The 15,422-nt window shown below is 35.2% G+C and overlaps 2 protein-coding genes across 5 annotated transcripts; one reads left to right on the top strand and one right to left on the bottom strand.

The window, feature by feature from the left end:
- Positions 1-2,727: 2,727 nt before the first annotated feature.
- Positions 2,728-6,351, top strand: LOC121254780 (transcription factor BHLH089). 3 transcript variants are annotated; one of them, XM_041154929.1, is made up of 6 exons: positions 2,728-3,586; positions 4,141-4,338; positions 4,603-4,668; positions 4,876-4,944; positions 5,049-5,120; positions 5,768-6,351. In XM_041154929.1, the coding sequence occupies exons 1-6, from the start codon at positions 3,281-3,283 to the stop codon at positions 5,879-5,881; spliced, it is 825 nt and encodes a 274-aa protein (XP_041010863.1). In that variant the 5' UTR covers positions 2,728-3,280; the 3' UTR covers positions 5,882-6,351. The 3 variants fall into 3 exon arrangements, with proteins under 3 accessions (XP_041010863.1, XP_041010862.1, XP_041010864.1); XM_041154928.1 differs by having other exon boundaries at positions 2,759-3,586; positions 5,838-6,351; XM_041154930.1 differs by lacking the exon at positions 5,768-6,351 and adding an exon at positions 5,599-5,743 and having other exon boundaries at positions 2,760-3,586.
- Positions 6,352-7,143: 792 nt separating this feature from the next.
- Positions 7,144-15,128, bottom strand: LOC121254779 (disease resistance protein RPV1-like). 2 transcript variants are annotated; one of them, XR_005938714.1, is made up of 6 exons: positions 14,522-15,128; positions 12,213-13,317; positions 10,459-10,872; positions 8,692-10,308; positions 7,756-8,543; positions 7,144-7,519 (listed from the first exon to the last, which is right to left on the bottom strand). XR_005938714.1 is itself a non-coding variant. In XM_041154927.1 (5 exons), the coding sequence occupies exons 1-5, from the start codon at positions 14,998-15,000 to the stop codon at positions 7,899-7,901; spliced, it is 4,260 nt and encodes a 1,419-aa protein (XP_041010861.1). In that variant the 5' UTR covers positions 15,001-15,128; the 3' UTR covers positions 7,572-7,898. The 2 variants fall into 2 exon arrangements, 1 of the variants encoding a protein (XP_041010861.1); XM_041154927.1 differs by lacking the exon at positions 7,144-7,519 and having other exon boundaries at positions 7,572-8,543.
- Between the last annotated feature and the right edge of the window lie 294 nt (positions 15,129-15,422).

Below are 15,422 nucleotides of genomic sequence, written 5' to 3' on the forward strand. Positions count from 1 at the left end.
AAGTTAGGAAGAAGTTTCTTTTTCGTCGAAGACAATTGAAGTTGAGTTTAATTGATGGTACATAGGTCTTTTGAGGCTCATATTGATTTTATAAATAATTTTATAAATAATAATGAAATATTTGTGAATGGTTTTGAAATAGTTTGAGTTAATATATTTTATTAGATTCTAGAAAAGGAGATAGAGATAAAAAAAGTTGAATAAAAATATTATAAAGTTAAAATATTGTTAGAATATAATTTTTTAATATTATTCTTGTTTTAAAATTTGAAAAAGTTGTATTATTTTTTATACTTTATTTAGAAATTTAAAAATGTTGTAATAATTAAGTAATGATTAAATAAAAAAGTTAAAAGTTAAAAATTAAAAAGTGCTTGTGTTTTTAAAGTATGATGTTCGAAAAAGAAATTATGAGAAATCTTGAGATGAGATATAATCATATCACTTTCCAAACAAGCAATCCAATCGAACGATCATCAACCGGAATCAAAATAAGAGCATTTCATGTGTTCAAGCTAAAAATGCAATACATTATAATTTTTCTTTATTTTGGTTAAGAGCATAATGCTCTTTAGTTGCATATTTCTGAACAAGGAATTGGCTAAAAAATAGTTTGCAAAACTGATGTGATCACTTGAAAATCAACCCAACTAAAATTTACACGATCTTTTTTAAAAAATAAATATTGGAAGGGTTCGGCGTATTGGGATATTTTGCACACTATAAACTCTACAAAATCAGGAATTCAATTTTAGAAAACAAAATGTTTGGTAGTGTAGAACGACTTTTGGAATGTATAGTGTATAAGTGTCACGCAATATTTTTAAAAAAGTGGATAAATACGAAATCTATATAAAAAAATTAATTTTTTTTATAATGAACCACAGTACTACTTTTTGAAAAGATTGTACAATACTTATACACTCCACAACTATCTAACATTACTCTAGGTAAAATGACCAAACCATTAAAAGATATGTTTGAAAAGAAAAACTATATGATATTGATTTCTTTTATATCTCATGTGAAATGATTGGCGTTGATCAAAGTAAAAAAGAAAAAAAAAAGAAAAAAAAAGCGAAAGTGCTTTTGTTTTTTCTTTCATAATAATTACTTTGATTCATTTAAAATATTAATGAAAGTGTTGGGAGGTCAAAAATTAGTTTGAGATTTGTATCACGTTTACATTAAAAGTATGAAAAATGTTAGGAAATAAGAAGAATAAATTAAGGAAATTTGTAGTCAAAACACGAGGAAAGATTAATAAAAGTAATAATAAGCGCACGACTTTTTTATAATTATTTTTATAACAAAAAAAACTTTAATCACAAAAAATTATAATAAAGTAAATTTATAAAATGACGTAATTTAATGTGATACATTAGATTGTGAAATTATATTTATTATAAAATAGTCATAATAGATTATATGAAGCCACATTAATTTATACATTTATTTTGTATAATTTATTTACATTTATATCATTTCTCTAATTAAGAAAAAGTATGAAATGTGGTGTGTAAAGATGATGAATATAAATTTTCTAAAATATTATATATATATATATATATCGCCATCACAACAATCATTAATAATGCCCAACACTAATGATAGGGTTATTACCATATTACTACTCACTTACTATTCTTTTTGTATTTGATTTTTTTAATTTTACTTAATGATTAAGGAAGTGACTATTAGAAAAATTATATATTTTTTTAATTTTTTCTTAATGATTAAGGATGTTAAAAAAATACTTAAAAAATGATAAAAAAATACAAAAAACTTGAAACACAAAATTTTCAACTGATCTCAGTTCATTTTATCTTATCTTTTTTTTCAAACAAAATTCAAATACAAAATTTTTAAACTAATCATTACAATTTTCTCAAACTAATTTTTATAATTTTTTCAAACTTTCCAATAAAAAATAAAAAACAATTCTAATTTTTTTCCAATAAAAATAATATTATAAAACTATATTCTTACAGTACTTTAACTTTATAATATTTTTATTTAACTTTTTTTCTCTCATTTCTCAAAACTCAAAAAATACTCAACTAAAACTATCTCACTATTATTCACAAAATTTTCATCTTATTTCAATTTCCAAACCACTACAATTCCTTAAAAATATATAAATAAAAAAATATATATGATTGAATTTTGTACAAAGATGTCAGGGTCGTTTCTAGAGCACTCTCATTGGATTAGCTAAAGTTAAAGTACATTTTTTATGAATGGAAGATGAATTTAACTTTTAGCTATTCCATTCACATAAATCTCTATATTGGAATAATCATTTTTTCATTATATGATAATAAAATAATAAAAGATGAATTTGACTTTAGCTATTCACATTAAATATCTAAATTGGATTATCCATTTATTTATGAGTAAATAATAATTTCAAAAATATTTTATTTTTTTAACTATGAAATTATTTATTTTATCATATTTTACTATTTATAATACTATATATTAATTAGTAATCATATTCTAATTAATTTATTCATTAAAAATAGAAACTATAGAGACATTGATAGAGACCTTAGGAGAGATAAACAAATAATATAAAATAGATTTGATAAATAAATAGTGTCTTTCAAATTTAGAAATTATTTTAAAAATTACTGTAAGTATAGATATTTTAATGTGGTATATTTTATGATTCAATAGCTAAATTTTCGTTAGATTTAATTTTAGCTAATCGAATGAGTGCTCTTAGAGTACGTTCTCCGTGACACCATTATTGTCGATGAAGGAGAATCTGGGATTGAGGAGGAGTTTATGTGGATCGGACGGTGGAGAAGTGAGGTGAAGATGCACGTGAGAAAGAGAGATGAAGAGCCGAGAGAGAGGGGTTGAAAGGCTGGGTGGAGAAGTGGGAGTTTAGTTAGTTTGAGAGTCCCGAGGTCTGCGTCTGTGAACAGTAAGAGGTGGTGGTCAGAGAAAAGAGAGACACTGTGCGCACCAGCCTCCACTCTCTAAGGAGATCGCACACTCACACACACAGCTTCTAGTCTTCAACATCACTCTCTCTTTCTCTCTCTGCCTCTTCCATTTCCAGCTTCAAATGCGCCCTCTCTTTTTCGGATTCTTTTTCGAATCTACAGCTTAGAAAGCCCCCCGCCCTTCTCTCGCCTTGTGTCCATGTCTGTGTGTTCGGCTTGCAACAAGTTGAACTGCTGGCTCGGAGTTACTACCGAGATTATTTAAGATTGTAAATGTCTTTTGATTCCGAATACGAATTCGGATCGGGCTTTGTTGTGCTTGTATAATGGATCCGCCGGCGCTGATGAACGAGGGGTCTTTTTCCAACGCCAATGCTGCGTCGTACAACCTTTTGGACGTCTGGCAGTTCCCGGTGAATGGCGGTGGGGGCGTTGGGGAATTCGTAGGTGGATTGGGGCTGAGGAGGGCCCGGTTCGGGGATCTTAATGGTTCCAATCGGGATGATCCCGGCAACGATCCAATGAATTTGGACCAGGGACCAAATCATGATGTTGGTGGCGGTGCGAGAAAGCGGCGTGACCAAGGGGACGATTCCGCTAAAGGTGTCTCCACCAGCAACGGCAATGGCGCGGTATTTGCTCAAGATTCTTTCTAATTTATATATTATCTTTTTGTCTTACCAAGTACATGGATAAATCTAGAATTGACTGAATGATATTGAATTTGACAATTTGAGTGAATCAACTTGTAATTTATGTTTGGAAAATGCTAGTTAAACTTATAAAAGTGAGCTATAAAAGAAAAGCGATCGATTGACTCTTTTATTTTAATTTTTAATTTTTAATTCTTTTTACTAAGAAAGTGAATATTAATGAATTAATATTATTTTTTCTATTTTTTAAAAATATTTAAAGATATATAAAAAATGATTAAAAAAAATACAAAAATATAAAAGTGTATTTGCACTTATCGGTCTGAATTCGTCGGTTGATTATCGGTCCTTGTAGCGATACCCTTTACTTCCTAACTTTGATCTCTTATAATTTGCGTATCTGTAATTCAATACCACATTGATTTCAGAGAGTGAAACTGAGCATTCGTGAATGTTTAGCTCAAATAATTTAATGAGCCCAGATATTAGTTGGGATGTTTGTGATTATGGGTTTTATGCACTGAGTTATGCAGTACGATTGCGACGGAAAGCGGCTCAGAACATCAGGAAGTCGGAATGAAAATCTTGATTCAAAAACTGAAGCAGAACCCAGTTCAGGCAAGCGTGTGGAGCAGAGTACTCAACCGCCGCCCGAGACGCCCAAGCAAGACTACATCCACGTTCGAGCAAGAAGGGGCCAAGCCACTGATAGCCACAGTCTAGCAGAAAGAGTAATTTCCCACTCCAGTGCTCTTGAAACCTTGTTATTTTACTTTGTTGAAGACACTTTAATGATGAAAATATTGAACGACCTGGCTTTAGATCAGGTTACGTATGACACAATCTTTTCTTTTTGTTTGGCAAATATGACACAATCTGTTCTTTATAATACGTATTCTACCGCAATCATGGTAGAGTAGTGGAAATTGAGTCTCAGTGGCTTGTACTGAAAGCAATTGAATGAGTTTTGCTGATTGGAGCCATTTGGTGGACAGGCTAGAAGAGAAAAAATAAGTGAAAGGATGAAAATTCTCCAGGATTTGGTCCCTGGTTGTAGCAAGGTATGATACACGGTGAACTTAATCTCGTTTCATTTAGTTTATTTATTTGTATGTGCAGAAATAAATAACCTAATCAGTGATGCAGTTGAATCTTTTTCCTGTATATTCTACCTAAGTTATTTTGGGATTTACTTTTATTACTTTAGTTCCCTTTTGACATTGTATTTTTTTAGAATTACTGTTTACGGGCTAGGCTTTTAAATTCAGGTTATTGGCAAAGCACTGGTCCTTGATGAGATAATAAATTACATCCAATCACTTCAACGTCAGGTTGAGGTATAAATCGTGTAACTGATTTAGATTGTTTTTCCATTCTTCTGTCTTTTCTATCACTTACTAAATCTGAAATTGAGCCTTATGAAATTTTATGGATTTTGCAGTTCTTGTCAATGAAGCTTGAAGCAGTTAATTCAAGAATGAACCCGGGTATTGAAGCGTTTCCGTCTAAAGACGTAAGTCATAACTTATTTTTTTTAATAAGCATTAGGACTTGCGTCTTTAGAGGGAAACACTAAAGATGTAAGTCCTAACTATATGTATAGAAACTGAAACTAGGTGGTCTTCTGTACAGTAGTTTTCTATTTGGACTCTAACATAGGTATTTCCTTGATCTCTTGCATATTTTTCTCTTTTATTGATTTTGATATTTTCGATTGTGCATTGTAGTTGCTCCTTTTCCTTTAGCCTCTGAATTACACCTAATTTAGCACAAAAAGAATAAAGTGTGTTCTTTAGATGAACCACGTACCAAACATATCTGCCTCAATGGACATTACAGATTTTCTGGTTTTGCAAATTCCTGGTGGAATGTCAGCCTGCTTTTTCAAGGAATTTTTTTTTTTAATTTTTTTTCTAGATTAACTGTAGTAGTGGGTTAATTGAGCGCAATGTATTTGTTTAATTGAGTATGAGTTTCATTGTTGATAATAGATTTAAGCATGGCAGAGGATGGATGGAGTTTAAGATAAAGGCTTGCCTTTAAGGTTAGGGGGAAAAAGAGGAAGGGAAAAAAATCCAAGAGACTGCTAGAATTATCATATTTTTCTAAGAAAGGAGTTTCTTATAACAAAATGATTTGGTGTTTTTGTTTGGTAAACAGACATTTGATACAGCTGGCATGACATTTGGCTCACAAGCCACAAGGGAATATGGCCGTGGTTCCTCACCAGATTGGTTGCACATGCAGGTTGGTGGTGGTTTTGAAAGAACATAATCTATGGAGTCAGACAACATACCCCAGTCCTCACGTCCCCCCAAAAAGTCTGTTAATCAGTAATATTGGTAATAAAAGCATAGAGGCAATGACAATGCTTGCTTCTCCATTGGTTGTCAAAGGATATACCCAATATAACCTCGATATGTGAAACGAACATTAAACAAGGGACACATCAAGCATGGAGCTATGGTTGCTGTCTATAAGACTGCTCTTACTACATGAACAACTCCCATCTGTTTGTGAGTTGAAATATGAGTTATTGTGCTTCATATATCTTATAGCAAGCTTGGTCGTTGTCTCTGTACTAATATACCCAAACATAACTTCCTAGAATGAGTATTATTCTTGTGAAAGAATGTCTTTCAGAATGTCTAAAGCACCTTGCTTGAACCTTGGTTTAAACTCATGTTTGTTAAGAAGATGAAGCATGTAATAAATTAAGCTAGTCTACTGCTATTCATTTTGGAGATCATGACTGTAGACAAAGGAATTTTCTCACTGCTGAACATAATCCTTTTTGGTTTTTTCCCAGATATATGACTTTGTGAGGTCTAATCACTTTTGATAGGGGTAGGATTGATATTTGGAAGTTGCATCTAGGCAGAGTCTCCCTTATGAAACCTATAATCTGTAACGTCCTTAGTATATTTGGGGTCAAGTTTAAGTAAAATGACCTTTTAAACTGCAAGTCTCCAACCCGATTTTCTTTTCGGATAGTCACTGCTGAAATCGGAAATGAAAATTAATTTTGGGTAGAGAAACAAATATATCACTGAGGTTGGCTAATCAAGCGAGGCAAGAACTACCCTTCAACAGACCAAGAAAGAAAGAAACAATCCATAACATAAGCTTCAATCCATTTTAAACAGAGTACAATAAGTACATGAACCATTTATAGTGAACAAATCAAGTAGCATGTAGTTTGCCAAAGAAAAAATCTGATTAGAATACATGTGACCTATTTTTTTTAATATATAGATATATATATATATATATATATATATAAATGAAGTTATCTATAGTTAAAGAGTGGGGCTACTATGCCTCCCCACTCTTACCGCTGGGCGTACTGTCCAGTGGTTTTATCTTTTTCTTTTTTTTTTTGATATTTTTTTAATATATTTAAATATTTTTTAAAAATAAAAAAATATACCAATGCACTTAAAATCACTTTTTTAATTACTAAGTAAAAAAATAAATAAATAAATAAATTTTGACCAGCGGTCAAATAAAGCGGTCAAAGTGGAGAGGCAAAGTAGTTTTATTCATAGTTAAAAATCTCCCCAAAATGTACCTGTCCACGCTAGAACTCCTGCCAATGCAGAAAAGAAGTGCCGGCCTGCTGCATGGCGTGCCATGAAGACAAACTTCCTTCTCTTAGAAGGAACTCGTGAAATCCTATCCTCAACGCCAATTTTGGAGTCTGGATCAAACCCATGAGTTTGTTCCATTGGGAAAAGAAAAGGAAAGCTGGTTTTATTAGTTATGGATGTGCAACCCAGTGTGAAGCGGCTTGACCTTGACCATTCTTGGGACTTTGAAAAATTGGAGAAAATGTGGTTCAGTCCTGTCCAGCAGACTCCATTTTCGATTGCAACTATGCCACAGAGGAGATGCTTCCAAAGACAGACGAACCTGGGGAATAGGAGAACAAATGAGAGGAATTTTAATGGTTTGCACTCTTGGATAGCAAATCAACTCCTTAATACTCTACTCTACCACTCAAATTATTCAAATGTCTTTTCTTTCGAGGAAACAACCACCCCACCCCTTTAACGCTATGCTTGGGAGCTTGGGGGAAAGGAGGATGGCATAGAATGGTTATGCATCAGATTAAATATATAAATCTGATGCATAAGCTTACTGCCTACCTTATTTTATGAGCAGTAATTTCTACGGTTTGTTTCTCCCTCCCTCCCTCTGTTTTTTTTCTAATTTATAACATTCTCATCAAACAATGCAGACGCTGGGAAAATGAAGACTACAAAGTAGCTGCAGCAGCTGCTGCTTCTTCTTAAAAACAAAAGCATCCTCGAACAAGCCGCGTAAAGCCAAACCAAAAGGGCTTTCTTTCTCTTTCTTCTTGTTCCTCAATCTCTTGCGCTTGGCTTTCCACTTCACGACCAGATTCAGAGACGTGATCTTCCTCTCCAAGAGAGCTGAAAAACTTTGCTAGCTTTTCTGAAATGGATAGTTGGCTTTCACGCAATGATTCCTCATCTCCTTCATAATCATCCTCACCTTCAAAAATCAAATAAATCCCACACTTTTTCATCTCAACCCCCTTGATGTATGGCGGGTCTTGCTGTGTCACTTGTATCTTATAACCATCCTTCAACTGAGTTACTAAAGGGCGATAATCGTGAAAACGACACAAGTAAAGATGATCTTCGTCCACCTTTGGGATTCCCTTTAACTCCAGCATTGTACTGAATATAGGTTGATTCAGTTTGGTAATATGTGCTCGTATACCTGCTATCAAAGGGAGTCGATCTCTTAACTCATCTTGTATTTGATTGTTGACAGAGACAACAACACCTATTATCACACCTTTGATCGCACGGTTCTTGCGTTCTGAAAATGTAACCACCTCTCCAGAAAACCAATCTGGAATTTTGCTTCCCGGCATACTCAGAGAGCGTAAATTCCTCAAACAAACCTGCAATAAGATTTCCCATTAGAAATAAAACCTTTGTTTTTTTTAAGAATTGCTTCAATTATTTGTAAAATGAAGGGGGATAATAAAAGGAGCAACATCTGCTAGAGACAACAATGGCTTGAGTGCACAAATACAGAGGAGAAAGAACCTTAGAAAGCCTTTTTCTTACTGCGGACGAGCATGTTCTGCAACCAGTCATGAACAACCTTCTCAAGGACTTCAAGCCTTCAAGGCCCGGAATATCCACCACCTTGTCACAGTTCGTAAGGTTCAGCTCCCACAAGCTTTCCAGGTTGGAAAGATCAGACACCGTTTCTAATGCTGTACAGTCTGCAACATTCACCGTCACCAAGCTCGAGGGAAGTGGAGGAAGAGACGTGAGCTCTTTGCAGTCGGGCAATAAAAGCTCTTTGAGTAGCGAGAGGCCCCTTAAGCTCGATGGAAGGCTGAAGAAATCATTGTGGCCTAGATTCAAATTCTGCAATGACGACAACTTTTCAAAATCATCAGGGATTCTACCACGTAGCTTCCAAGCGCGAGCATCTAGTTCTTGTAGTGAGCATAAATTGGAAAAAGAAGCCGGAAGTCTGACTGGATTAGGTTCCCCTTGTGCAGTTGCAGTTACAAGCTCCTCAGGAATTCTGTTTCTAGCTAACTCCTGACGAGGGTCCTTGCCCATTTCTAATCTCTTTAAACTTGAGAGCATCCCAAAGCTTTCAGGTAGTTCTGTCACAGCAGTTTCTGCCATCATCAAGGAGTGCAAAGACTTCAAATTTCCTATTGAAGCAGGAAGTTCATGGAGCTGGGTGCATTTAGTCAATCTTAATGAAACAAGATTTTCCAGCATCCCTATGGATACTGGCAATTCAGAAATGTTGGCATTGTATATGTTCAAAGTAGTAAGGGCCAACATGTTTCCCAGTGATTTTGGTAAAGATATAAGATCTTTGCAGTTACTCATCTCAAGCTTCCTTAGCATTTTCAAGGCACCTATCTGATCTGGCAAATTTTTTATTGATGTCTTATCCAATTGAAGTTCAACCATAGAAGCCAGTCCTTCAATTGAATCAGGCAATATACTCAGAAACCGACAGTTTCCAACTAATAAGTCCTTCAAATATGACAATGAACCAATGGAATCAGGCAGTTTATGGATTGCACAACCATTAAGGAGAAGTTCTGACAACGATATGAGATTGCCAACAGAATCTGGAATTGAAGTGACTGATTTACAACCCGTTAAACCTAGTTTCTCAAGGTTTAATAAATCTCCAACAGACTCGGGTATTTCTTCTACTGCAGAATGATTAAGTGAGAGTTCTTTCAGGGAAGAAAGCTTTCCAATGCAGTTGGGTAGTCTTCTTAAGAACCGACAACCTTTTAGACTAAGGTTTTCGAGTTTAGCAAGGCAAGAAATGGATTCAGGTAGCTCTGCTATAGCGGTGTCATCAGCGAGAAGTTCTTTTAGAGATCTCATGCTGCCTATGTCCATTGGTAATTGTTTCAATTTTGAACAATCAGAGAGGATGAAAGTCTCTAATTTTTTCAGTCCAGAGACTTCAGCAGGAAACTCAGTAAGGTTCGAACAATATCTTAGGTTTAAATGAAGTAATGTACTCACATTTCCTATTGATTCATGAATATTAGTTAGACTCTGGCAATGCTCAAGATCAAGCTTTTCCAATGTTTGATGGCCAGATAAATCAGGAATAGCAGCAAGATTATGGCAACCGTGGAAATTCATGACCATCAACTTCTCAGCAACCTGGCAAACAAGAAGTTTTTTTCAGTTATAAAAAACGAGACAAGCAGAAAGAATTGATATAAAATTTGCAAGCGTTACAAATCAATCTGGGCCATCAACATCCTGGTATTGTTTAATTGATAACCAATGCACCTGATAAGTGAAGCATACCTTATTACTATACGAGCCCCACACTTGTTCAATTTTGCTGTCTGAGAGGTCAAGGACAGCAAGTTCCCGTGGAGAAAAATCAGAAGGAATACTTTTGAAAGGACACCCTTTCCACTGTAGCCACTTCAGTTCTGCAGGAAGATATTTATACTTTCCTACCATTCTTGTATAATTGATTTGCAGAAGTCTTAGGTTAACCATAGATTCAAAGGACTTCGTGCGTAGTATTATCTCCCTCTCTCTTTCTGCTTTAGTTTCAAGAAACTTCTTATACCTTTCTTCCATGTATGTCAATGCAGAGGTGAAACTGGGCGACCTCTTAAAATTTTCCCAAGCAGTTCTGTCACCGCTTTTATCCTGCACAAGGGGCATGCTTTGAAAGTCTAGGACGATCCCTTCTATAGATCCTGTTCCCTATTATCAATAATATGGGAGATCCTTAAAAAAATGGAATGGAGCCAGTAAGACTAATGACAGATAATTAGCAATTAAAGCTTAGAGAAGACAATTGGATACACAGAGAATGGTACCTACATTTGGGAATTTAGGACATCAAAGAAGAATGGCGCTGAAAAATTTTCAATTGGGAACATATTCAGGAAATCTTTTTTAATTTTTGTTTAAAAATATCATGTTTTTCCCTAAAGACTTTAGTTCCACCAGCATATGAACGTAATTGCCGCTACTGATCGAATCGTTTCTTGCATATTTGCAAAAAAATTCTATACACAGAAAGAGTGCATGCAGCAACAAGATGGATCAGTTGAGTCTGTATCTATATACTGCTAGTTGAAAAGTTCTGCTAAAACTTGCTATCCAACAAAAGAGGAATTGGAAAAGCCATTAGAAGTTATATGTGTTGGGTTGCATGTGGACGCTGGTCTCTGAGCAGGAAATCAAGAAACAGAGAGTTTGCTTGACTTTGCTTGACATGGCGCTCGAGCGAAGCTCAACTAGTGAGTTCGCTCAAGTCTTGCGCAACAGTGGACTCGAGCGAGACACAAACCCTAATGTTCGCTCGAGCTGCGCTTGACACACAGCTCGAGCGAGACACAATCGTTTCTTGCATATTTGCAAAAAAAAAAAATCTATACACAGAAAGAGTGCATGCAGCAACAAGATGGATCAATTGAGTCTGTATCTATATCTGCTAGTTGAAAAGTTCTGCTAAAACTTGCCATCCGACAAAAAAGGAATTGGAAAAGCCATTAGAAGTTATATGTGTTGGGTTGCATGTGGACGCTGGTCTCTGAGCAGGAAATCAAGAAATAGAGAGTTCGCTTGACTTTGCTCGACATGACATTCGAGTGAAGCTCAACCAATGAGTTCGCTCGAGTCTTGCGCAACAGTGGGCTCGAGCGAGACACAAATCTTAATGTTCGCTCGAGTTGCACTTGACACACAGCTCAAGCAAAGGACGTATTTTTGCCAGAATTAGAATTTCCAATGCCGTTTATTATAAATATGTAATCTTTGACTTATGATGTATGATTTTCAGCATATTTTGAGAGTGAACAATTGTCAAGTGAGTGCCATATTTTGTGAGAGAACAAAAAGTCCTAGAGAGTATAAGTTGAGATTGAATGATTGTAATCTCCTCTGAATTAATAAAATTTCTGCAGCTCTGTGGACATAGATAAGTTGCCGAACCACGTAAATTGTGTATCGTGTGTGTTTGATCGTGTGCTTGCTTTTACTTTATTTGCCATCATTAGTATGTGTTTTGCACAACAATATGTTACTGTTAATCCTACCTTCTCATCCTTCAAGATAGTCATGATCTCATCACGATCCCACAGTCTGCTTCGCATGCCAGGATTCACAGGGCTATCCTCTAGAACAATTTGTTTTCCCATGTCTCTAACTTGATCATGCATCCACAAGGCGTTTTCCTGGGTGACCTTGATGAGTGATTTTGCTATGAGTTCTCTGACTGCTATCTCGGCCCCAAATCCGCAACCTTTTAACACGTCAATAACATCCTTTCTCTTCATTTTCATTTTAATGAATAAACATGCAATATCAAGGAATATGCACTTCTCTTGTGAATCTAGCCCATCAAAACTTATCTTCAAAACATCCTGAAGATGGCGGGGACGAATCTCTTTCAACTTTTGTAGAGCAACTTCCCATTCCTCTACTCTCCTCTTATCGAACAAGAACGAACCAAATACTTCCAAAGCTAATGGTAGACCCCCTGTAAGGGACACGATTTGCTTGGACAGACTTAAATATTTTTCTGTGGGTCTTTTTCTCCTTTGTGAATGGTAGCTAAAAAGCTCTAAGGCTTCAGAGTCTCTCAATTCTGTGACCTCGTAAAACTCATTCACAAGATGTTCAGGTAAAACTTCTCTGTCTCTTGTGGTTACCACGATTCTACTTCCTTCATGAAACCATTCTATTCTCCCAATTAATGCACCAAACTTACTTATCATGTCAACATCATCCAAAACAACAAGAACTCGCTTCTCTTGAAGTACTTCCTTGATTGCAGGGGTAGAATATACAGTTGACTTACCCGAAGAAAGGTCGCGGATAAGTTTGTTCTGTAGGGATACTAAATCAGCATCGTTCGCAGAGTTTTCTCTTACTTTGGAAATGAAACTGAGGCAGTCAAAGTGGGCAACAAGTTTGTTACAAAGAGCCTTGGCAAGGGTTGTCTTTCCAACCCCACCCATCCCATATAATACAAGAACTCGAATGCCTTTGGAATTTAAATCCAACCCACTCATCAATTTTTTAATCCGAGAATCAAGTCCAACTGTATATGCAGCAACATCCACTGGAGTAATGGCCAGTTCAGACAACACCCTCTGGACTAAAGATTCAATCAACTGCGCTTGCACCTCATCGCCGCCACTAAGAATAAACATGAGTAACAAGGATGTCAATTATAACACTTCAATAGTCACTCCTATGTGCATACTTTAATATCACGTCCAAATTCTTCCAACTCCATGGCTAGGAATGATGAACCAGAATTCTATATATACTAGCTCACCCGTAAAGAAAATTGTTAAGGTTCTGAATTAATCTATTTTTAATTTTTTAACTTAGGCCTCGTTACATAAGAGAGGAGATGAGATGAGAAATTTATGAATAATAGTTATATAATTTGTAAACGAAATAAAAAATTATAAAATTAAAAGGGAGTTAGAATATAATTTTTTAATATAATTTTTATTTTGAGATTTTAAAAAAATTGAATTTTTTTATTTAAAAGATGTTTGGACATTGAGATAAGATGCGATGAGATAAAATGATTTTAAAGAAACCAAACCAAGCCTAAGTATGGATGTTTGGGAATGAGATGAGATGAGATGAGAATTTTATAAATAATAGTAAGATAGTTTATGAATAATAGTGAAATAATTTGAATTAAATATTTATTAAATTTTGAAAAACAACGGCTAGTTGCTCGAGGGAGTGGGACCCACAAACCTCTTCCGAATTACATAAATCCGGGCAGGTATTGCTTAGGATCTGTCTTTTCCTATAAGGTAACCAGCCCTCAAGGAGAGAAACAAAAGGATGGTCCCAGCGTCCATTATTTACATTATTTTTTTAATTATTATATTTTCATGTTTTTAAGCCCAATGCACCTCACCAATTCGATCATCAGCCCAAAACCCAGCAAGTCTAAGCTGGATCGATGCATGTAAAGGTTTTGGTATTATTTATGAGCAAAGCTACGTACAACATCCAAATGTAACTGCATTGCAAAAGCCTAATTAATTTTGTTTTTAATTTTTTTTAAAATTATAATAATATCTTTATTAAAATAAAATTTCTCATTATTTATTTATCTGTTAACAGTTTCTTCATAATCACAGTAGAAGAAAAAACTAGAATTGTACTGAAGAAACCAAAATATTGAGAATATATTCATATAAAAGATTAATAAGAACAAAGTTGAACTTTTATCCATCATTTTAATCAAATGTTATTATTTCTTAAATTTCTTTGAATTTTATTTAATTTTGATTTAAAACTAATAATAATTTACTAAGAAATCTTTAGTAAAAATTGCAAATTAGTTATCTTGTCCCTAATTATATATCACCTGTCGTCGAAAACCCAACCAGAGATTCCACCAGCCTTTTTCATGGCTGTCCTCCACTTAGTAACCGTGGTCATTCCAAACCTCTCTTCATGGTGTCTAATATGTTGTTCGAACGGTCCACGCTGGTGCCGTACGTCCGACGGCGTGACTCGGTAGAACACGGGGAGAAGGCGCCTCCTACACTCGCATATCTTCGAAAGCTCCCCTAGGCGCTGAGAGGACGACGCGTAGTTCGGGGAGAAGATGGCGATGGAAGCAGCCGAGTCCTCGATGGCCTCGAGCAGAGACGGCGAGATCTCTTCCCCACCCTGCTGCCCGTGGTCTTGGAAGAAGACTCGGACGCGGTGTTTCTCGAGCGAGTCGCAGAGGTTGTAAGTAAAGCTAGGGCGGGGTTCTTCGCCTATGAAGCTCAGGAACACGTCACACCGGTGCCTAAAAGCGGGAGCCAATGAAACGGAAGTGGCGTGGTCGTCTTCCATCTCTTTTTGCAGTGCTCGATCTCCAGATGACCAGTTCTGTACAAAGGGATCATGAGGCTATGCAGAAATGTTTTAAGGCAGTACACAATAGTAGATATAATGGTGCCAAGGTTCGTCCTCCTGTCGGTATCCTTTATTCGCTTCTTTACTTCACCAATTCAGAAACTTTCTTTTGCTTGGTTCGGTTGTATAATTAGCATCTCCAAGGTACAATCGTGTAGTGTTTAAATATAATAAAATCTTTTCTAAAAAAGCAAATAAATAAAAAATTTAAATAAAAATAATAATTTTTTTAATAATAAACTACATTATTTTAAAAAAAATTATATAATGCTTACAATTTTCATAACTATATTTAATATTACTCTAAATAAATTAGAAATATCATCTTTCTTCCTTAAAATAAAAGTTAAATCAATGCC

The sequence above is a fragment of the Juglans microcarpa x Juglans regia genome, chromosome 3D (genome assembly GCF_004785595.1).
Source record: "Juglans microcarpa x Juglans regia isolate MS1-56 chromosome 3D, Jm3101_v1.0, whole genome shotgun sequence".
NCBI lineage: Eukaryota > Viridiplantae > Streptophyta > Magnoliopsida > Fagales > Juglandaceae > Juglans > Juglans microcarpa x Juglans regia.